This window comes from Chelonia mydas, chromosome 23 (genome assembly GCF_015237465.2).
Source record: "Chelonia mydas isolate rCheMyd1 chromosome 23, rCheMyd1.pri.v2, whole genome shotgun sequence".
Lineage (NCBI taxonomy): Eukaryota > Metazoa > Chordata > Testudines > Cheloniidae > Chelonia > Chelonia mydas.
In genome coordinates, this window is record NC_051263.2 from 16122434 (window position 1) to 16145167 (window position 22734).

The following is a 22734-nucleotide window of genomic DNA, read 5'->3' on the forward strand; positions in this document are numbered from 1 at the left end:
CAGAGAGCAGAGCAGGAAAAAGGGGAAATGGAGATGTTTCCAGGGCTTTTTATAGCGTCTGTGACATTATAGGATTCAAATATGACCATGTAGATCATTGTTGCTACCACTGTTATACAATTGCAACAAATCTTCTGCAAAGTATGTCATGTAAGGTGTCGTGGTTTCTCGACAAGCCCTCAGCACACTCTGTGGAAAAATACAGGCACAAGATGGAGTTTAGTGTCACGTGATCTGGTCACACGCCTGCCCTCCAGTGCTTGGATGAGTCATAACAGGGGCCATTGCCCAGACTCCAGTTAGAGCGGTCACATGAAAGTCCGCCAGGTGTGGATAAGCTTCTTCCATGGCCCATTGGGTCTGTTGAGGGGCCATCACTCGAATGCTCCATTCGCAATGTGCTGGCTAGACTCCATGTAAACGGTCCTGTGGGTGTTACCACAGGAGCAAACACATTTGAAAGACAGGTACCTAGTCAATATCCATAACTGCAGATACAAAAATGCACAAAGAAAAGGAGTACTTGTGGCACCTTAGAGACTAACCAATTTATTTGAGCATACAAAAAAGGTGCATGCATACAAACCACCCCCCCCCCCAGCCCCCGCCCCCGCCAGCAGGCTCTCTCCTCCAGCCTCTGTTCACATTCCTGGGCAGAGGTGTTACCTCCCCCTCCCCCTCCTGGCTCAGGTGACAGGCTCTCAGGTCTCCCATTGAAACTCCCCTGCCACATTCCCAGGTCAACACTCCCCCCACCCTGCTGCGGCACATCTCTCCCTCCTTTGAGACTGAACTGAGCGGGCTCACTCTGACCAGTGACCTGGGGAAGTTCGGGGCCCCCTCTCCGGGACAACGCGTCTGCTATCATGTTGGCACTTCCCTTCACATGGACCACGTCCAGGTCGTAATCCTGCAGGAGCCGGCTCCATTTCAGGAGTATGGCGTTGGCTCCTTTCATCGGGTGCAGCCAGGTCAGGGGAGAGTGGTCGGTGTAGACGGTGAAGTGTCGCCCGAAGAGATAGGGCTCTAGTTTCTTGAGGGCCCACACCATGGCCAGGCACTCCTTCTCGATGGCCGCGTAGTGTTGCTCCCGGGGTAGCAACTTCTTGCTCAGGTACACGATGGGGTGTCTCTCCCCATTTTCATCCTCCTGCATTAACACCACCCCCAGTCCCGTGTCTGAGGCGTCGGTGAACACCACAAAGGGCTTGTCAAAGTCTGGGTTTGCCAGAACTGGACCACTGAACAGAGCCTCCTTCAGCGCCCGGAAAGCCTCCTGGCACTGCTTGGTCCAGACCACCTTGTCTGGCTTCCCCTTCTTGCATAGCTCAGTGATGGGGGTGGCTATGGTGCTAAAGCGGGGCACAAACGTTTGACAGTATCCTGCCAACTCAATAAAGGCTTGGACCTGCTTTTTGGTGTGGAGAGTGGGCCAGTCTCTGATCACCTCCACCTTAGCTGGTTCCAGCTTTAGGCGGCAGCTCCCCACCCGATGGCCCAGGTAAGATACTTCAGCCATCCCCACCTTGCACTTCTCAGCTTTTATGGTCAGCCCAGCCCCCTGGAGTCGGTCCAGCACTTGTCTAACCTGGGACACATGGTCCTCCCAGGTCTGGCTAAAGACACAGATGTCATCAATATACGCCATGGCAAAACTCTCCATCCCCCTCAGTACCTGGTCCACCAGGCGCTGGAACGTGGCCGGCGCTCCCTTGAGGCCGAACGGCAGGGTCAGGAACTCATAGAGCCCCAGAGGGGTGATAAAGGCCGATTTCAGCCGGGCATCTGCACCCAGCGGCACTTGCCAGTAGCCCTTTGTAAGGTCCATGGTGGTAAGGTACCGAGCTCCTCCCAGCTTGTCTAGGAGCTCGTCAGGCCTGGGCATGGGGTAGGCATCAGATACAGTGATGGCATTGAGCTTCCGATAGCCCACACAGAACCGGATCGACCCGTCCTTTTTGCGGACCAGCACCACCAGCAAGGCCCAAGGGCTGGCAGATAGCTGGATCACCCCCAAAGCCAGCATGTCCCGGACCTCTCTTTCCAGGTCCTGAGCAGTTTTCCCTGTGAGTCGGAAGGGGGAGCATCTTATCAGCAGGTGCGACCCTGTCGCCACCCGGTGGACAGTCAGATTAGTGCGTCCAGGGTGGTTGGAAAACAGCTGTCGGTACGGATGCAGCACCCCCCTGACCTCATCTTGCTAGGCAGGGGTTAGCTGATCCGAGCAGGGAATTGTTTCTAGGGGGGAACCAGCTCTGGTCCCAGGCAATACATCTACTAAAGGGTCATCTCCCTGCTCCTCCCACTGTCCACACACGGCCAACACCACTTACCCCCTGGCATAATATGGCTTCATCATATTCACATGGTAAACCCGGAGACGGTGCGCCTGGATAGACAGCTCCACCACATAGTTTACCTCATTGAGCTGCTTGACAACCTTGAAAGGGCCCTCCCAGGCGGCCTGTAGTTTGTTCTTTCTCACGGGGATGAGAACCATCACCTGATGCCCGGTGGTGTAGGCACGGGCCCGCGCCGTGCTGTCATACCAGTCCTTCTGCTTCTTCTGGGCTCTGGCCAGATTCTCCCTGGCCAGGCCCATGAGTTCAGGCAGTCTCTCTCGGAAGATCAGGACATACTCCACCACTGACTCTCCATCGGGAGTGGCCTTTCCCTCCCACTCGTCTCTCATCAGGTCCAGGGGGCCCCTCACCCTCCTTCCATATAACAGTTCGAAAGGTGAAAATCCGGCAGACTCCTGGGGTACCCCCCTGTACGCGAACAGCAGGTGAGGTAAGTACTTGTCCCTATCCCGCAGGTGCTGGTTCATAAAGGTTTTCAGCATCATCTTTAGCGTCCCGTTAAACCTCTCCACCAGCCCATTGGACTGGGGGTGATACGCTGAGGCCCAGTTGTGCCAGACCCCACATTTCTCCCACAAGCACCGGAGCAGGACCGACATGAAGTTGGATCCTTGGTCTGTTAAGACTTCCTTGGGGAACCCCACTCGGCTGAAAATGGTCAGGAGCACATCTGCCACGGTGTCTGCCTCAATGGAAGCTAAGGGCACTACCTCGGGGTAGCGGGTGGCAAAATCTACCACCACCAGAATGTATTTCTTCCCCGACCGGGTCGTCTTGCTCAGAGGTCCCACTATGTCCATGGCCACCTTCTGGAAAGGTTCCTCTATGATGGGCAAAGGTCTCAAAGCCGCTTTTCCCTTGTCCCAGGCCTTCCTCACCCTCTGACAGGGGTCACAGGATCGGCAATACTGTCGGACCGTGGTAAAGACCCCAGGCCAGTAAAAGTTCTGTAGCAACCTCTGCCGGGTGCGTCGGATTCCCTGGTGCCCTGAGAGGGGGATGTCATGGGCCAGGTACAGTAGCTTGCGGCGATACTTCTGGGGGACCACTAGCTGCTTCCTGATCCCACAGGACTCCACTTCCCTTGGGGGAGCCCATTCTCGGTACAGGAACCCCTTCTCCCATGGGAACCTCTCCTGGCAGCCTCTTCTCATGGTCCGTACCATATTGAGGTTGGCCAGGTCCCTGAGCTTCCGCAAGGAGGGATCTTTCCTCAACTCGGCCTGGAACTCAGTGGTTGGGGAAGGGATGGGGCCCGGTTCCCCCTCAGTGGCCAGGTCTGAGGCCTCAGCCTCTCTGAGCCGTGCCCCTCGGCGCTCCCTCCCCACCAGGGTAGGGTCCTGCGCCTCCGATGTGGTACCCTCCCCAAGGTCTCCTCAGTCTGTCCCTGAGCCTGGGGCACTTGGTCCGTACTGGGTCTGTACATGGCCTCTCTGGCCACAGTGATAGCAGCTCAGGTCACATTGGTCCCCTCGAGCGGGTCGGAGGGTCCCGACGCCAGGCATTCCCCTTGGGAGGGGGTTCTCCCTATTTCCCCGCTGGGAGGTCCCAGGGTGACTCTCTGCATCGTGGGGGGCCTGTTATTTTGGGACTCCTCCCTGCTACTCCCTGACCGACTGTTCACACACTCATCGGCCAGCTGCCCTGCGTGCTGGGGGTTCTCTAGCTTTTTGTCCACCAACCATAGCCTCAGGTCGGAAGGGCACTGTTCATACAGTTGCTCCAGTACAATTAGGTCAAGCAGGTCCTCTCTAGCTTGGGCCCCAGCTGTCCACTTGCGGGCATATCCCTGCATTCGGTTGACCAGTTGTAGATATGTGACCTCAGGCATTTTACGCTGACTCCGGAACCTTCTCCGGTACATCTCGGGGGTCAGCCCAAACTCACGGAGCAGGGCCTGTTTGAACAGTTCGTAGTCCCCTGCCTCCGCCCCGTCATTCAGCTGTACACCTCCACGGCTTTGGGGTCCAGTAAGGGGGTGAGAAACTGGAGCCTGTCTGCAGGGTCAACCCTGCGCATCTCGCAGGCATACTCAAAGACCGTCAGGAAGCTATCTATGTCCTCCCCCTCCTTCCGCTGGGCCAGGAAGCACTTATCAAAGCTCCTTGCCATCTTGCGTCCCCCCGCACTCACCACAGCTGGGGCCCCACTGCTCCTCACCCTGGCGAGCTCCAGTTCATGCTGTCTTTGTTTCTCCTTCTCCTGACGCTCCCTCTCCTTCTCCTCCTGCTCATGCCGACGTTGTTTCTCCTCATGCTGACGCTGCTTTTCAAGGTCCTCCAGCTCCCTCATTTTCATCTCCCTCTCCCATTCCAGCCGCCTCCACTCCAGGGATGGGGAGCTCCGCCGGGAGGATCCCCTGCTGACTGCCGGGGTCAGGGTGCCTTCGGTCTTCAGCGGGCTTCCCCCAACCCCTCCCTCAGGAATAGGTGGGAAGGGTCTCGGGATGTCCTCGGCAGCAGTCTGACCCCTCCCAGCCTGGTCAGGCTCCAGGGCCCACGCTGCGTCCACCGGGCGGCTTCCCTCAGGGGCAGGGATTGGGTCATCCAAGCGATCCCTCTCCTCCATCTGGGCAATCAGCTGTTCCTTGGTGGACCTCCCGATGCGCAGCCCCCTCTGCCTGCACAGCTCCACCAGGTCGCTCTTAAGGCGTTTAGTGTACATCTCCCTGCTGGCCACTCGGAGGCCTGGGCAGCTTTCTACGGTTTCCAGGAAAAACCCCTCGTGTGCCAGTCCTTCTTGACAGGTTTCAGAGTAACAGCCGTGTTAGTCTGTATTCGTAAAAAGAAAAGGAGTACTTGTGGCACCTTAGAGACTAACCAGTTTATTTGAGCATGAGCTTTCGTGAGCTACAGCTCACTTCATCGGATGCATAGCATATCGTGGAAACTGCAGAAGACATTATATACACACAGAGTTTTGTTTCATGGTCTCTGTGTGTATATAATGTCTTCTGCAGTTTCCACGATATGCTATGCATCCGATGAAGTGAGCTGTAGCTCACGAAAGCTCATGCTCAAATAAACTGGTTAGTCTCTAAGGTGCCACAAGTACTCCAGTCCTTCTTGAGGTGACCACCTCTTTGCCATGGTCGAGCTGCTGACTCCTCCACCCCTGGGACCGCTCGCTGCAATCCCCGGGGGACCCTGTTACTGCAAAAGTCCTTCTCTCTGGTCACACACTCCCAGGGGTTAACCGCCCCCTGAAACCGTCTCTCTCTGAATCTTCAGCATGCCTGATCACCGTCAATCCCCCTTCGTTTTACTGTTCCCCAGTCACTTACTGCAGGAAGCGCAGTTCACAGGGTACAGTACATCCCACCGCTGCCACCAGTTGTCACAGAGTGTGGGGGAGTCCAGGCCCCGCATCCCCCTTCCAGGGATTCACGGAGACTCTCAGCCAGCCGGTAAAACGGAAGGTTTATTGCACAACAGGAACACAGTCCAAAACAGAGGTTGTGGGTACAACCAGGACCCCTCAGTCAAGTCCTTCTGGGGGAGCAGGGAGCTCAGACCCCAGCCCTGGGGTTCCCTGCGTTCCTCCACCCAGCCCCAAACTGAAACTAACCCCCCCCCAGCAGGCTCCCTTCTGCAGTCTCTGAACACATTCCCGGGCAGAGGTGTTACCTCCCCCGCCCGCTCCTGGCTCAGGTGACAGGCTCTCAGGTCTCCCATCCCCAGGGCACATTCCCAGGTCAACACTCCCCCCTCTCTGTTGCGTCACATCGTCACACAGGGGCACTGTCTGCCCCCTCCCCCCTCACTTCCCCAAACAATCCTGGCCCCCGGCTCTGACCTTTGTGGGGAGCCTGTCTGCCCTCAAAGTCCTGCCCCCATCCTGACCCCTCTCCCCTCTACCCCCCTTCCAACACTCCCTGCATACTTCACCCAAACTCCCGGCTCCCCCCAGCTGGCTCCCCCCAAACACCCGCTGTGGGGGGGTCCAGAAGCGCTGGTTTCTAAATCACTCTGGGCCCTGTTGTGTCATGGATTTGCTATAAAGGGCCCAATTTGTGAACACGCCCCAGCCCCTGCCCCACACTGAACAGGGTTAAACACAGGCCGGGGTGGGGTCCAGAGCCCGCAGCCTGCTCAGCCCCACGGCAAACCCCCCAGTGACCCCTAGGACCGGCTGTGACAGACCCAGCAGAGCAGGAACCAGGGAGCTGTGGTAGGCACCGTGTGAAACTAGGGGTTTGTTCCGGCCCCGGCCCCGTTCGCTGGAGTGAGTCTCTAGCCGGAAAATCCCCCGGGTTTGGGCGTCTCCCCACTGTCTCCGGAGACGCTAGCGACTGTCCTGGGGGGCAGAGGAGCCGGTGGAGCTGGGCTGGATCTGGCGTCGCCGCGGCTGCTGTAAAAGTCCGACCCTGTTTCCTCCCGGGTTGGGGGTTCAGCCGGGGGAGGGGCGATGGCGTCAGGGTCCCTCTCTCTAGCCGCTCTCCTCAGGACGTCTCCGCGGAGCAGGGTCCGGAGGGCCCGGGGGGCCCAGGAGACGGGGGGTGGCAGCCAGGAGGGTGAAGCGAGTCTCTTTCTTTAAGGCCCCAAAGGGTGGTGGGTGGCAGAGCCCATCCCCACAATATTTTATCCACCAATGAGGCCTCATTTCTGACACCCCAATTTTGGGTCACGGATTTCTGCTCTCCCCCTTCTCCCGTGTCCCAGGTGGGCCCCAACCCGGCCCATGGGGTCTGTCCTGTGGCCTCTTGGGTTGGACAAATCCCGTCTTTCTGTCTCACCAACTTTACCCCCAACCTTCATTTGTCCAGGTTCTCGTGAGGCTGTCTGAACTTCTCACTTTTTCACTTTTGTCGGCTGAACCCACCAGGAGGGGACATTGGGAGGCTCCGGTATCACAGCCCCCCCCGGGGTGGGGAGATTTGCGGGGCAACTCTGAGGGTTTGTACAAGAGAAATACAGGGTGGGAGAGGTCTAGGGAGAAAGGGGGGAGAGAAAAGGGGCTTGGGGACCCCGCTGAAGAGAGAGGAGGGGGATGGACAGCGGGGGGGGGCAATAAGTGCCATTATTCCAGTGCCACGCAAGATGCAGGCTCCCCGCTCTCCACTGACAGCCCTGGGCAGAGACTGGCCTGGCAGAGCCAGTGAGTGGGACCCGGCACTGTCCAGGGGCTGCTCCGCGGGGAGCCCAATTAGCCCAGCACAGGGGCAGTTCCTCTAACTCGTGCTGCGGGGGCTGGTGCTCGCGGGGTTCGGGGTTCAATCCTGGGGTGTTGCTGTCAGGTTGGGATGGGTTCAGTCAGAGAGACACCCTTCGGACTGCCACCTGACGTGCTGAGATTACCCCTGAGCCGTTTTCCACTGCCACCTTGAGACTCCAGAACCCTGCCTTGCTGAGCCAGACACACTAGTCTGCTGCAAACACAGACCCATGTCTGGTCCACACCCACAAAGCTGCAGGTCACCTATTTCCATCACCCAGACACCCAGCTCCCAATGGGATCCAAACCCCAATTAAACCCATTTTACTCTCTATAAAGCTTATACAGGGTAAACTCATAAATTATCTGCCCTCTATAACACTGATAGAGAGATATGCACAGCTGTTTGCTCCCCCAGGTATTAATCACTTACTCTGGGTTACTTAATAAACAGAAGTGATATTATTAGGTATTAAAAGTAGGATTTAACTCGTTTCAAGTAATAACAGTAAGATTACCAAGCAAAATAAAACAAAACACGCAAGTCTAATCCTAATGCATTAAGAAACTGAAGACAGGTAAATCTCCCCCTTAGAGATGTTCCAAGAAGCTTCTTTCCCAGACTAGACTCCTTCCTAGTCTGGGCCCAATCCTTTCCCCGGTACAGCCCTTGTTAGTTTTAGTTCAGGTGGTAACTAGGTGATTCCTCGTGTCTGGCAGCCCCCTTTGTTCTGTTCCACCCCCTTTTATAGCTTTGGCCAAAGGCAGGACTCCTTTGTCTCTCTCTGGGTTCCCACCCCTCCTTCTAAATGGAAAAGCACCAGGCTTAAGATAGATTCCAGTATCAGGTGACATGGTCACATGTCCCTGTGAGACCTCCTTCTTCATTACCCACGTGCTGTCCCCATGTCCACAAGAAGGCTTGCAGGTAAATAAACCATCTACAGCCAATTGTCCTAGTCAATGGGGGCCATCAAGATTCTAAACCACCATTAATTGACTTCAGAGTTAACGTCATATTTCGAGTTTTAGATACAAGAATGATACCTGCATACAAATAGGATGACCACACTCAGTAGATCATAAGTTTTGTAATGATACCTTCCAAGAGACCTTTTGCTTAAAGAATATTCCAGTTACATTATATTTACACTCATAAGCATATTTCCATAAACATATGGAGTGCAGTGTCACACATGGTATTGGGGGTTCAATCCTGGGGAGCTGCTGTCAGGTCGGCAGCTGTTTTGGGGGGGGATTCTCTGAGGCAGGGGTATTTGGGGGCAGGGGGGTTTGTGCTGGCATCTCAGTCCCCCGAGGGGAAGCGGCTCATCCCCCGGGGAGATTCTCTTCCCTGCACGGCCGGATCCAGACTCCTGGGGGCACAGAGAGACGGCGGGTTAGAGGGGCCCGTGTCACCATGGGCCCAAGTCCTGGGGGGAGCAAGGGGCTCAGAAGGGGGGGGTCACCTCATCTAGGGCACCTCCCTCGGGCGGCTGTAATAGGCCTCAGCCAGGATCAGCCCCATGATGAGCAGGACCATGGCACTCAGCGCCAGTCGGGCGATGTTGGCGTAGGTGAAATCCTGGTGTCCCGGGGGGGCTGCTGCAGAGGGAAGGGGAGAGTCACTTGGCAGCTCAGATGGGGAGATCAGCAGCTAGCTCTGCCCCAGGAGCGGAGCCCCCTACACCCCATCCAGCAGGTCCAGCCCAGCCCCCCCTCTGGGGGTCTTCCAGGAGCTGCAGCTCTGAGATCTCCCCCGGGCCGGACCCCTCAGGTGAGGCCATGTCGTGCTGCCCCAGGGGGCTGAGCCTCAGCTTCCCCTATGAAGGGGGCTCCCGGGTGGATGAACTGCTCCCGAGACACCCAGCACCCCAGGACCACGCCAGGGGATGGGGACAATCAGAGCCTCAGGGTTTAGCCCCACACAGCAGGGAACCACCCCAGCTCCCTGTCCCCATAGGACCCCTCTGTCCACCCCCACAGGTACCTCTGCCCCAGCCTGTCTGCTGTGCAGTGAGCCCATCCCTGGGGTATCTTGGCTACTGCCAAACACAGCCAGGCAGTGCGCGGGGGAGGCTGGTACATCACCCGCTGCCCCCCACACTTGGGCAGTTCCCAGGGCCCTGGGGACCAGGACGCAGCCAGAGGCAGCAGAACATCTATTGGGGAGAGGGTCAGGGGGTCCCCTGAGACCCCAGTGGGGGGAGGGGAAGCAAGAACCAAGGAAATTCTGGCTAATGCTCACTCCTATTGCCAGGGGGATGTCATGTGGCCCAATAATGGGGGGTTATTGCCCCAGGACTCTGGGCCCAATTTCACAGCCCAGTCCCCCAGATCCTGTCCCTCCCCTGGGATCCCCCAGCAAATTCCCGGCTGCGACCTGCAGAGCAGGAGGCATAGCGGGAGCTGTGGGTCTGGGGTTGCCCCTCCCCCTGATGTCTCAGCCCCACTCACCCCTGGGCACCACGACCTGTTTCCACAGTAATTGCCCCCCACCCCAGACACAGGACCCAACCTCCTCTATGGGTCCCAAGAATGGGAGCAACACAGGGGAACATCCCCCTGGGAAAAGCCCCCTTCTCTGCAGCTCCCCCTGGGGGAAGGGATCCCCCCCTCCCTCTGTCCCGAACCTCCAGTGGCTGCTGCTCAGGCCCGGCTGGGGAACCCGCAAGTGACTCCGTCCCGGCTGCACGGCTGGGTGTCCCCTCTGCTGGGCCCAGGGCTCAGGACAGACCCTGGTTCTGAGCGTCCCATCAGTGCGAAGCCCCGAGGGATCTGGCTGGGTGTGTGGCTGAGATCGGGGACGTGGAGGCAGGCCCCTCACCTGCTACCACCAGCTCCACGGGGTCACTGGGCTGCGAGGAGACGAAGGGCTCTGATCGGGGCCGGTAGCTGCAGCTGTAGCTCCCTCCGTGCTGCCGGCCCACGGTGGGGATGTAGAACTCGGCCCCGTCCCCAGCAGGGTCCATGTGTCGCGGCGGGTTCAGGTCTCCAGCCTTGTGCAGGAAGAACCTCACATTCCGGCGCTGCCCCTGACACCGGATGGTAACGTTTGCCCCTGGGGTGGTGACCCCAGTGGGGCTCAGAGAGATGGAGGGTCTGGCCAGGCTGGGATCTGCACATAGGAGACAAGCTGTGAGAACAAGACCAGGACACCCACCCAGCCCCAGCCTCCCTGGCAGGTCACAGCCATGGGCAGATCCAGGGCCCCGGGCAGAGATTCTCTCCCAGATCCCAGAGTCCCCCCACCCAGAAACCGGGCCCTGCAAGACACCGAGCCACGACTCCCAGCTGCTTGGGATCCTCCTATGCCCGTTTGTGGCCCCTGCCTCGTTCACTGCATCTGGCCTGCCCTGGACACACAGCGACTCATGGGCTTGTCTCCAGGGCCCAGCACGACAGGGCCTGAGCCCCACACAGAAAGGGAGTCACCCTGCCAGCCCCCCAGGGAGGCAGGGAGGCGTCATTATCCCCATTCAACAGAAGGTGAAACTGAGGCACAGTCAGATTCACTTTCCTTCGTGAGCTCCCAGGGGCAGGGACCTTTTCTTCATTCTCTGTTTATGCAGCGCCTGGCACAAAGGGGCCCTGAACATGGCAGGGTCCCTACATGCTCCCCCAACACAAGGGATCCAGCGCTATTGAGGCCAGCGTTTGCAGAGGTCTCCACTAACTGTGGGCATCTCGGTTTCTGGCACTTGGCCTGAGGTCCCCCAAGATTGAAAATCATTTTGAAAATCATGACATGCTCCCATCACACAGAGTCTGTGGCCGCGCCAGGAGCTGGGCCAGATCTCCTGGGTCCCAGCCCAGCACCAAGCCACCATTTCCCCTGCAGGCCCTGCCTCATTCAGCTCCGGCCGGGGCACTGCCTGGGGCGGGGCCTGGAGAACAGAGCGGAGGGGATCACGGGATTAAATAGCGTCTCACGGTTCCTACCCACAAGGGGCAGCGTTAAAGTCACCTCCCTGCCCCGAGTCTCCAGGGGCTCCTGCTCCACGGGGGAGGGATAGTTCAGTGGTTTGAGCATTAGCCTGCTAAACCCAAGGTTATGAGTTCAATCCTTGAGGGGGCCATTTTGGAATATGGGGCAAAAATTGGGGATTTGGTCCTGCTTTGAGCAGGGGGTTGGACTAGATGACCTCCTGAGGTCCTTTCCAACCCTGATATTCTATGATTCTATGACAGGCATCCCGTCAGGGCTCAGGGCAGAGCCTGGCTCTGAGCGTCCCATTAGCACCGAGCCCCTGTGAGGGTCTGGCTGGGGCTGGGAATGGGGATGTCAAGCCGGGCCCCTCACCTCTCACCACCAGCTCCACGGGGTCGCTGGGGGACGATGCGGCGGACGGCTTTGATCTGTTGTGATAGGAGCAGTTGTAGCTCCCGCCGTCCTCCCGGCTCACGTTGCTGATGGGAAACACAGCCTCCAACCCGCTCGGATCCACAGGTGGGAAATGGCGTCCCTCTTTATTCAGCATGAATCTCATGCCCTGGCGCTGCCCCCGACACCAGACAGTCATGTCTTCCCCTAGGGAGACCCACTCGCTGGGGCTCAGGGAGATGTTGGGTTTGGGGTAGCTGGGCTCTGCAGGGGGAAGCAGACAGGCCGTGAGGCGCAGGCCCCGTCAATCAGTCCTGGGGCCTGTCCCCACCACGCAGCCTCCGTGGGGGGTCAGACCTGGCAGCCCTGGGGACGGGCTCCTGGATGCCTTTCCACAGGGGCCCAGTTTCCTCTTATCCCCGGGCTAACAACATGAGACACGGAGCAACCCCAGCCGCTGGGGGCCAGAGCTCTCCTCCCTACCAGGAGACAGGCCAGGCCAGTCTCCAGGGTCCGTTCACTCCCTGGCTTCTCTGCTGGGAGGGCTGGGAGCCAGGTTCTCTCCCCAGCTCTGGGAAGGGAGTGGGGTGACAGCAGGAGGGATGTGGTCCAGGACTCCTGCGTTCTGTGCACTGCACCACCCCTGACTTGTAGGGGACTGTACAAGTCTCTACTACACACTGAGGTTTATAACCTTCAGCTCCGCCCATCACCCCCGAACTCATATGTTGGCTCGGAAATGCCCCCCCTGCTCTGCTGCTCCCCGGCCGGGCGTCCTCTCTGCTAGGCCCAGGGCTTTAAGCAGAAAGAACTTCATGCCCGGGTACCGACCCTCACAGCTAATGGTGATGCTTCCCCCGAGCGCCACCACCGTGCTCGGCCAGACGGTGGACGTGAGAAATTCTCGCCCTGCTTTCAACAAGAGACATGAGTTAAACAAGGGAGACACCCCAGCCCTGCCTCCCTCCCGCCCCAGTTCAGTTCATCTGTCACTGAGTCTGTCCCCTACCAGGGATGGCACTGCCTGCCCATGGGGCTTGGGGACAGGGGATTCACCCATACATAGCTCAGGACCCAGCTGCATGAGAGATCTCCTGCCGCGCCTCACCCAACCTGAGGCCAGCCAGGGAGCCTGACCAGTAGGCCCCTTGCAGCTCTGCCCCCTGCCCCGGGGTCAGAAATAGAGTCTGTGACCGGCGGGAGTCACACAAGACCCACCTTTCCCCAGGCCTTGGGAACGGGGGGCTGTGAGTGCAGGGGAGGGAGCTCTTGGGGGTGGATCTGGGGGTTTCTCCCCAGGGCTGCACTGACCGTGAACGTGTCGGTTTCCCCTGCAGGAACAGAACCAGCGTCTGTCGCGGGGGGGGAAGGGGCTGAAACACCGACACAGGGATGGCCCCCCGCTCTCTGCAACCAGTGGTGGATCAGCCACTGGGCCTATGGGGCCTGTGTGCCCGGGGCCCTGGCCAAGTGGGGCCTCCTGGAGCCAGCGGCAGCTCTACCAATTTTGCCACCCCAAGCAGTCGCTGCCGAATTGCCGCCGAGCCCGGAAGAGCGGCGGAGCTGCCGCCCTCACTCCCCACTGGGCCTTGGGCCGGGGTGTGGGGACAGAGCTTCTCCGGTCTTGGGGCCGCAGTTGGGGGGTGTCACGGAGTCCCCGGGCAATGCTCTGGAACTGTTTCCTACGAAGCCAGGCAGGACTCTGGGGAAGTCTCCTCTCTGGGAGCAGCCTGTCTGCAGGACACACAGCTCACCCGGCTCCACCTTCCTGGGTCTGACCTCGGAGCAGTCAGCCTCCTCTGCCCCTCCGTGCGCTTCCCACAGCGAGCCCGCCCAGGCGGGGTCCTCTGGGCTTTCTCCTTTTCGGGGCCAGGAGGGTACCTGATTCCTTCATTCTCCAACCCTTTAGCTCTCACCTTCCAGGGTGGAAGGGCCAGGCCCTCAGGTGCCAGGAAACAGGGTGTCGGCCATTCTCTGTGTCCAGACCCCTGCACACACCTGCCCTCTAGGGCTCTGCAAGGATCATACACCCTTATCCCACCACCTAGATACTTAAGAACTGCACAGGGGAAACTGAGGCACCCCCACACTATTCAGAGGAAACATTAAGAACAGTCCCAGTCTGGAGGGCTGCAATTTGGGCTCTCTTGGTTAAGAGCCCCCATCTTGACCTGGGCCACATACTGTTTACTTACAGAGCTAGCATGGAGACATTCCTCTCTCAACAACCTTGTGTGACGAAGTGGGACTGTTCTTAATGTTTCCTCTGAATAGTGTGGGGGACAGGAGGAAGGGGTGGGGAGGGATCCCCCTTGCTCTGGCCCAGGGCCCCAAGAAACCTTAATCCACCTCCGCCCGTGACTCAGCATTAATCGATCATTACTGTCAGTCCCGGGGAGGGGGGTTTGTGGCTGGGGACGGTGCCGGCTGGGCAGCCCCTGGGCCCAGACTCCTCTGTGCATCCCCAGTGCAGGGGCAGCTGCGGGAGCATCCCCTGGGAAAGGCCAATGCTCTGCAGCTCCCCCTGGGGGAAGGGATCCCCCCTCCCTTGGCACCAAATCTCCAGGAGCTGCTGCTCCCCACTGGCTGGGGAACCCCCCAGTGACACTGTTCCCTCTCCCTGTCCAGGCAAATCCCAGGGCTCTGTGCAAAGCCTGGCTCTGAGCATCCCATCTGGGTGCCGACCTTCTGAGGGTCCGGCTGGGATCGGGGACGTGGACCCGGGCCCCTCACCTGCTACCACCAGCTGCACGGGGTCGCTGGGGTCCGAGGAGATGAAGGGCTCTGATGGGGGCCGGTAGCTGCAGCTGTAGCTCCCTCCGTGCTGCCAGCCCACGGTGGGGATGTGGAACTCGGCCCCGTCCCCAGCAGGGTCCATGTGTCGCGGCGGGTCCCGGTCTCCAGCCTTGTGCAGGAAGAATCTCACTTCCCGGCGCTGCCCCTGACACCGGATGGTGACGTCTGCCCCTGGGGTGGTGACCCCAGTGGGGCTCAGAGAGATGGAGGGTCTGGGCAGGCTGGGATCTGCGCACAGGAGACAGGCTGTGAGAACAAGACCAGGACACCCACCCAGCCCAGCCTCCCTGGCAGGCCCCAGCCACGGGCAGATCCAGGGCCCCAGGCAGAGATTCTCTCCCAGATCCCAGAGTCCCCCCACCCAGAATCCGGGCCCTGCAAGCTGGCCTCCCAGCCCCACAGACACCGAGCCACGGCTCCCTAGTGCTTGGGATCCTCCTATGCCCATTTTTGGCCCCTGCCTCGTTCACTGCATCTGGCCTGCCCTGGACACACAGCCACTCACGGGCTTGTCTCTGGGGCCCAGCACGACAGAACCTGAGCCCCACACAGAAAGGAAGTCACCCTGCCAGCCCCCCAGGAAGGCAGGGAGGTGTCATTATCCCCATTCAACAGAAGGTGAAACTGAGGCACAGTCAGATTCACTTTCCTTCGTGAGCTCCCAGGGGCAGGGACCTTTTCTTCATTCTCTGTTTATGCGCCTGGCACAAAGGGGCCCTGAACATGGCAGGGTCCCTACATGCTCCCCCAACACAAGGGATCCAGCGCTATTGAGGCCAGCGTTTGCAGAGGTCTCCACTAACTGTGGGCATCTCGGTTTCTGGCACTTGGCCTGAGGTCCCCCAAGATTGAAAATCATTTTGAAAATCATGACATGCTCCCATCACACAGAGTCTGTGGCCGCGCCAGGAGCTGGGCCAGATCTCCTGGGTCCCAGCCCAGCACCAAGCCACCATTTCCCGTGCAGGCCCTGCCTCATTCAGCTCCGGCCGGGGCACTGCCTGGGGCGGGGCCTGGAGAACAGAGCGGAGGGGATCACGGGATTAAATAGCGTCTCACGGTTCCTACCCACAAGGGGCAGCGTTAAAGTCACCTCCCTGCCCCGAGTCTCCAGGGGCTCCTGCTCCACGGGGGAGGGATAGTTCAGTGGTTTGAGCATTAGCCTGCTAAACCCAAGGTTATGAGTTCAATCCTTGAGGGGGCCATTTTGGAATATGGGGCAAAAATTGGGGATTTGGTCCTGCTTTGAGCAGGGGGTTGGACTAGATGACCTCCTGAGGTCCTTTCCAACCCTGATACTCTATGATTCTATGACAGGCATCCCGTCAGGGCTCAGGGCAGAGCCTGGCTCTGAGCGTCCCATTAGCACCGAGCCCCTGTGAGGGTCTGGCTGGGGCTGGGAATGGGGATGTCAAGCCGGGCCCCTCACCTCTCACCACCAGCTCCACGGGGTCGCTGGGGGACGATGCGGCGGACGGCTTTGATCTGTTGTGATAGGAGCAGTTGTAGCTCCCGCCGTCCTCCCGGCTCACGTTGCTGATGGGAAACACAGCCTCCAACCCTTCCGGATCCACAGCTGGGAAATGGCGTCCCTCTTTATTCAGCATGAATCTCATGCCCTGGCGCTGCCCCCGACACCAGACAGTCATGTCTTCCCCTAGGGAGACCCACTCGCTGGGGCTCAGGGAGATGCTGGGTTTGGGGTAGCTGGGCTCTGCAGGGGGAAGCAGACAGGCCGTGAGACGCAGGCCCCGTCAATCAGTCCTGGGGCCCGTCCTCACCACGCAGCCTCAGTGGTGGGTCAGACCTGGCAGCCCTGGGGACGGGCTCCTGGATGCCTTTCCACAGGGGCCCAGTTTCCTCTTATCCCCGGGCTAACAACATGAGACACGGAGCAACCCCAGCCGCTGGGGGCCAGAGCTCTCCTCCCTACCAGGAGACAGGCCAGGCCAGTCTCCAGGGTCCGTTCACTCCCTGGCTTCTCTGCTGGGAGGGCTGGGAGCCAGGTTCTCTCCCCAGCTCTGGGAAGGGAGTGGGGTGACAGCAGGAGGGATGTGGTCCAGGACTCCTGCGTTCTGTGCACTGCCCCACCCCTGACTGTAGGGGTCTGTACAAGTCTCTACTACACACTGAGGTTTATAACCTTCAGCTCCGCCCATCACCCCCGAACTCATATGTTGGCTCGGAAATGCCCCCCCTGCTCTGCTGCTCCCCGGCCGGGCGTCCTCTCTGCTAGGCCCAGGGCTTTAAGCAGAAAGAACTTCATGCCCGGGTACCGACCCTCACAGCTAATGGTGATGCTTCCCCCGAGCGCCACCACCGTGCTGGGCCAGACGGTGGGCGTGAGAAATTCTCGCCCTGCTTTCAACAAGAGACAGGAGTTAAACAAGGGAGACACCCCACCCCTGCCTCCCTCCCGCCCCAGTTCAGTTCATCTGTCACTGAGTCTGTCCCCTACCAGGGATGGCACTGCCTGCCCATGGGGCTTGGGGACAGGGGGTTCACCCATATGTAGCTCAGGACCCAGCTGCATGAGAGATCTCCTGCCGCGCCCCACCCAACCTGAGGCCAGCCAGGGAGCCTGACCAGTAGGCCCCTTGCAGCTCTGCCCCCTGCCCCGGGGTCAGAAATAGTGTCTGAGACCGGCGGGACTCACACAAGACCCACCTTTCCCCAGGCCTTGGGAACGGGGGGCTGTGAGTGCAGGGGAGGGAGCTCTTGGGGGTGGATCTGGGGGTTTCTCCCCAGGGCTGCACTGACCGTGAACGTGTCGGTTTCCCCTGCAGGAACAGAACCAGCGTCTGTCACGGGGGGGGAAGGGGCTGAAACACCGACACAGGGATGGCCCCCCGCTCTCTGCAACCAGTGGTGGATCAGCCACTGGGCCTATGGGGCCTGTGTGCCCGGGGCCCTGGCCAAGTGGGGCCTCCTGGAGCCAGCGGCAGCTCTACCAATTTTGCCACCCCAAGCAGTCGCTGCCGAATTGCCGCCGAGCCCGGAAGAGCGGCGGAGCTGCCGCCCTCACTCCCCACTGGGCCTTGGGCCGGGGTGTGGGGACAGAGCTTCTCCGGTCTTGGGGCCGCAGTTGGGGGGTGTCACGGAGTCCCCGGGCGATGCTCTGGAACTGTTCCCTACGAAGCCAGGCAGGACTCTGGGGAAGTCTCCTCTCTGGGAGCAGCCTGTCTGCAGGACACACAGCTCACCCGGCTCCACCTTCCTGGGTCTGACCTCGGAGCAGTCAGCCTCCTCTGCCCCTCCGTGCGCTTCCCACAGCGAGCCCGCCCAGGCGGGGTCCTCTGGGCTTTCTCCTTTTCGGGGCCAGGAGGGTACCTGATTCCTTCATTCTCCAACCCTTTAGCTCTCACCTTCCAGGGTGGAAGGGCCAGGCCCTCAGGTGCCAGGAAACAGGGTGTCGGCCCTTCTCTGTGTCCAGACCCCTGCACACACCTGCCCTCTAGGGCTCTGCAAGGATCATACACCCTTATCCCACCACCTAGATACTTAAGAACTGCACAGGGGAAACTGAGGCACCCCCACACTATTCAGAGGAAACATTAAGAACAGTCCCAGTCTGGAGGGCTGCAATTTGGGCTCTCTTGGTTAAGAGCCCCCATCTTGACCTGGGCCACATACTGTTTACTTACAGAGCTAGCATGGAGACATTCCTCTCTCAACAACCTTGTGTGACGAAGTGGGACTGTTCTTAATGTTTCCTCTGAATAGTGTGGGGGACAGGAGGAAGGGGTGGGGAGGGATCCCCCTTGCTCTGGCCCAGGGCCCCAAGAAACCTTAATCCACCTCGGCCCGTGACTCAGCATTAATCGATCATTACTGTCAGTCCCGGGGAGGGGGGTTTGTGGCTGGGGACGGTGCCGGCTGGGCAGCCCCTGGGCCCAGACTCCTCTGTGCATCCCCAGTGCAGGGGCAGCTGCGGGAGCATCCCCTGGGAAAGGCTAATGCTCTGCAGCTCCCCCTGGGGGAAGGGATCCCCCCTCCCTTGGCACCAAATCTCCAGGAGCTGCTGCTCCCCACTGGCTGGGGAACCCCCCAGTGACACTGTTTCCTCTCCCTGTCCAGGCAAATCCCAGGGCTCTGTGCAAAGCCTGGCTCTGAGCATCCCATCTGGGTGCCGACCTTCTGAGGGTCCGGCTGGGATCGGGGACGTGGACCCGGGCCCCTCACCTGCTACCACCAGCTGCACGGGGTCACTGGGGTCCGAGGAGATGAAGGGCTCTGATGGGGGCCGGTAGCTGCAGCTGTAGCTCCCTCCGTGCTGCCAGCCCACGGTGGGGATGTGGAACTCGGCCCCGTCCCCAGCAGGGTCCATGTGTCGCGGCGGGTCCCGGTCTCCAGCCTTGTGCAGGAAGAATCTCACTTCCCGGCGCTGCCCCTGACACCGGATGGTGACGTCTGCCCCTGGGGTGGTGACCCCAGTGGGGCTCAGAGAGATGGAGGGTCTGGGCAGGCTGGGATCTGCGCACAGGAGACAGGCTGTGAGAACAAGACCAGGACACCCACCCAGCCCAGCCTCCCTGGCAGGCCCCAGCCACGGGCAGATCCAGGGCCCCAGGCAGAGATTCTCTCCCAGATCCCAGAGTCCTCCCACCCAGAAACCGGGCCCTGCAAGACACCGAGCCACGACTCCCAGCTGCTTGGGATCCTCCTATGCCCGTTTGTGGCCCCTGCCTCGTTCACTGCATCTGGCCTGCCCTGGACACACAGCGACTCATGGGCTTGTCTCCAGGGCCCAGCACGACAGGGCCTGAGCCCCACACAGAAAGGGAGTCACCCTGCCAGCCCCCCAGGGAGGCAGGGAGGCGTCATTATCCCCATTCAACAGAAGGTGAAACTGAGGCACAGTCAGATTCACTTTCCTTCGTGAGCTCCCAGGGGCAGGGACCTTTTCTTCATTCTCTGTTTATGCAGCGCCTGGCACAAAGGGGCCCTGAACATGGCAGGGTCCCTACATGCTCCCCCAACACAAGGGATCCAGCGCTATTGAGGCCAGCGTTTGCAGAGGTCTCCACTAACTGTGGGCATCTCGGTTTCTGGCACTTGGCCTGAGGTCCCCCAAGATTGAAAATCATTTTGAAAATCATGACATGCTCCCATCACACAGAGTCTGTGGCCGCGCCAGGAGCTGGGCCAGATCTCCTGGGTCCCAGCCCAGCATCAAGCCACCATTTCCCCTGCAGGCCCTGCCTCATTCAGCTCCGGCCGGGGCACTGCCTGGGGCGGGGCCTGGAGAACAGAGCGGAGGGGATCACGGGATTAAATAGCGTCTCACGGTTCCTACCCACAAGGGGCAGCGTTAAAGTCACCTCCCTGCCCCGAGTCTCCAGGGGCTCCTGCTCCACGGGGGAGGGATAGTTCAGTGGTTTGAGCATTAGCCTGCTAAACCCAAGGTTATGAGTTCAATCCTTGAGGGGGCCATTTTGGAATATGGGGCAAAAATTGGGGATTTGGTCCTGCTTTGAGCAGGGGGTTGGACTAGATGACCTCCTGAGGTCCTTTCCAACCCTGATACTCTATGATTCTATGACAGGCATCCCGTCAGGGCTCAGGGCAGAGCCTGGCTCTGAGCGTCCCATTAGCACCGAGCCCCTGTGAGGGTCTGGCTGGGGCTGGGAATGGGGATGTCAAGCCGGGCCCCTCACCTCTCACCACCAGCTCCACGGGGTCGCTGGGGGACGATGCGGCGGACGGCTTTGATCTGTTGTGATAGGAGCAGTTGTAGCTCCCGCCGTCCTCCCGGCTCACGTTGCTGATGGGAAACACAGCCTCCAACCCTTCCGGATCCACAGCTGGGAAATGGCGTCCCTCTTTATTCAGCATGAATCTCATACCCTGGCGCTGCCCCCGACACCAGACAGTCATGTCTTCCCCTAGGGAGACCCACTCGCTGGGGCTCAGGGAGATGTTGGGTTTGGGGTAGCTGGGCTCTGCAGGGGGAAGCAGACAGGCCATGAGACGCAGGTCCCGTCACCCAGTCCTGGGGCCTGTCCCCACCACGCAGCCTCAGTGGTGGGTCAGACCCGGCAGCCCTGGGGACGGGCTCCTGGATGCCTTTCCACAGGGGCCCAGTTTCCTCTTATCCCCGGGCTAACAACATGAGACACGGAGCAACCCCAGCCGCTGGGGGCCAGAGCTCTCCTCCCTACCAGGAGACAGGCCAGGCCAGTCTCCAGGGTCCGTTCACTCCCTGGCTTCTCTGCTGGGAGGGCTGGGAGCCAGGTTCTCTCCCCAGCTCTGGGAAGGGAGTGGGGTGACAGCAGGAGGGATGCGGTCCAGGACTCCTGGGTTCTGTGCACTGCACCACCCCTGACTTGTAGGAGACTGTACAAGTCTCTACTACACACTAAGGTTTATAACCTTCAGCTCCGCCCATCACCCCCTAACTCATATGTTGGCTGGGAAATGCCCGCCCTGCTCTGCTGTTCCCCGGCCGGGCGTCCTCTCTGCTAGGCCCACGGCTTTAAGCAGAAAGAACTTCATGCCCGGGTACCGACCCTCACAGCTAATGGTGATGCTTCCTCCAAGTGCCATCACCGTGCTGGGCCAGACGGTGGGCGTGAGAAATTCTCGCCCTGCTTTCAACAAGAGACAGGAGTTAAACAAGGGAGACACCCCACCCCTGCCTCCCTCCCGCCCCAGTTCAGTTCATCTGTCACTGAGTCTGTCCCCTACCAGGGATGGCACTGCCTGCCCGTGGGGCTTGGGGACAGGGGGTTCACCCATACGTAGCTCAGGACCCGGCTGCATGAGAGATCACCTGCCGCACCCCACCCAACCTGAGGCCAGCCAGGGAGCCTGACCAGTGGGCCCCTTGCAGCTCTGCCCCCTACCCCGGGGTCGGAAATAGAGTCTGAGACCGGCGGGAGTCACACAAGACCCACCTTTCCCCAGGCCTTGGGAATGGGGGGCTGTGAGTGCACGGGAGGGAGCTCTTGGGAGTGGATCTGGGGGGTTCTCCCCACGGCTGCACTGACCGTGAACGTGTCGGTTTCCCCTGCAGGAACAGAACCAGCGTCTGTCGGGGGGGGGAAAGGGGCTGAAACACCGACACAGCGATCGCCCCCCACTCTCTGCAACCAGTGGTGGATCAGCCACTGGGCCTATGGGGCCTGTGTGCCCAGTTGCCCTGGCCAAGTGGGGCCTCCTGGAGCCAGGGGTGGCTCTACCAATTTTGCCACCCCAAGCAGTCGCTGCCGAATTGCCGCCGAGCCCAGAAGAGCGGCGGAGCTGCCGCCCTCACTCCCCACTGGGCCCTGGGCCGGGGTGTGGGGACAGAGCTTCTGCGGTCTTGGGGCCGCAGTTGGGGGGTGTCACGGAGTCCCCGGGCGATGCTCTGGAACTGCTCCCTACGAAGCCAGGCAGGACTCTGGTGAAGTCTCCTCTCTGGGAGCAGCCTGTCTGCAGGACACACAGCTCACCCGTCTTCCACCTTCCTGAGTCTGACCTCAGAGCGTTCAGCCTCCTCTTCCCTCCGTGCGCTTCCCCAAGCGAGTCCGCCCAGGCGGGGTCCTCTGGGCTTTCTCCCTTTCGGGGCCAGGAGGGTACCTGATTCCTTTATTCTCCAACCCTTTAGCTCTCACCTTCCAGGGTGGAAGGGCCAGGCTCTCAGGTGCCAGGAAACAGGGTGTCGGCCATTCTCTGTGTCCAGACCCCTGCACACACCTGCCCTCTAGGGCTCTGCAAGGATCATACACCCTTATCCCACCACCTAGATACTTAAGAACTGCACAGGGGAAACTGAGGCACCCCCACACTATTCAGAGGAAACAATAAGAACAGTCCCACTTCATCACATCTCTCCCCCCTTAGAGATCGAACTGAGCGGGGTCACTTTAGCAGGTGACCTGGGGAAGTTCAAAACCACCAACGTTCCCATGGATGCCCCAGCATCTCTCCCCTTCCTTGGTGGGAGTTACACCAGGCCCTTCCAGTTTCACACCCTCCCTTAGGTCGGTGGTGGTCGATAGCACTAGCAGTCCGCATGTGGGAAGGTTTATGTGGCCCGTGCCCTTTGGCCACCCCAAAACCCCCGGGGGTCAAACTGGGATTGGATCTTCTCCCAGCGCTCCAGTCTGGAGGGCT

At 59.9% G+C, this 22734-nt stretch overlaps 3 protein-coding genes across 8 annotated transcripts in view; 1 reads left to right on the top strand and 2 right to left on the bottom strand.

Moving 5' to 3' along the window:
* LOC119564877 (immunoglobulin superfamily member 1-like) overlaps nt 1–22734 on the top strand; it is a 967916-nt gene that overhangs the window by 428243 nt on the left and 516939 nt on the right. The window lies entirely within an intron of this gene.
* LOC119564866 (immunoglobulin superfamily member 1) overlaps nt 1–22734 on the bottom strand; it is a 999687-nt gene that overhangs the window by 217009 nt on the left and 759944 nt on the right. The gene's annotated exons all lie outside the window — the stretch shown is intronic.
* The window catches only part of LOC119564865 (immunoglobulin superfamily member 1), a 798058-nt gene that overhangs the window by 74259 nt on the left and 701065 nt on the right, over nt 1–22734 (bottom strand). The window contains exons 7-14 of one of the 6 annotated variants that reach the window (XM_043534615.1): nt 20295–20579; nt 18820–19110; nt 16067–16351; nt 14575–14865; nt 11821–12105; nt 10345–10635; nt 8992–9122; nt 8594–8893 (exon numbers count right to left, since the gene is read on the bottom strand). In XM_043534615.1, the coding sequence (XP_043390550.1) occupies nt 8992–9122; nt 10345–10635; nt 11821–12105; nt 14575–14865; nt 16067–16351; nt 18820–19110; nt 20295–20579 (1859 nt within the window). In that variant the 3' untranslated portion in view covers nt 8594–8893. Of the gene's footprint in view, nt 1–8593; nt 8894–8986; nt 9123–10344; nt 10636–11820; nt 12106–14574; nt 14866–16066; nt 16352–18819; nt 19111–20294; nt 20580–22734 lie in introns of those variants that run through there. The other 5 variants (XM_043534614.1, XM_043534616.1, XM_043534619.1 and 2 more) reach the window with 5 other exon arrangements.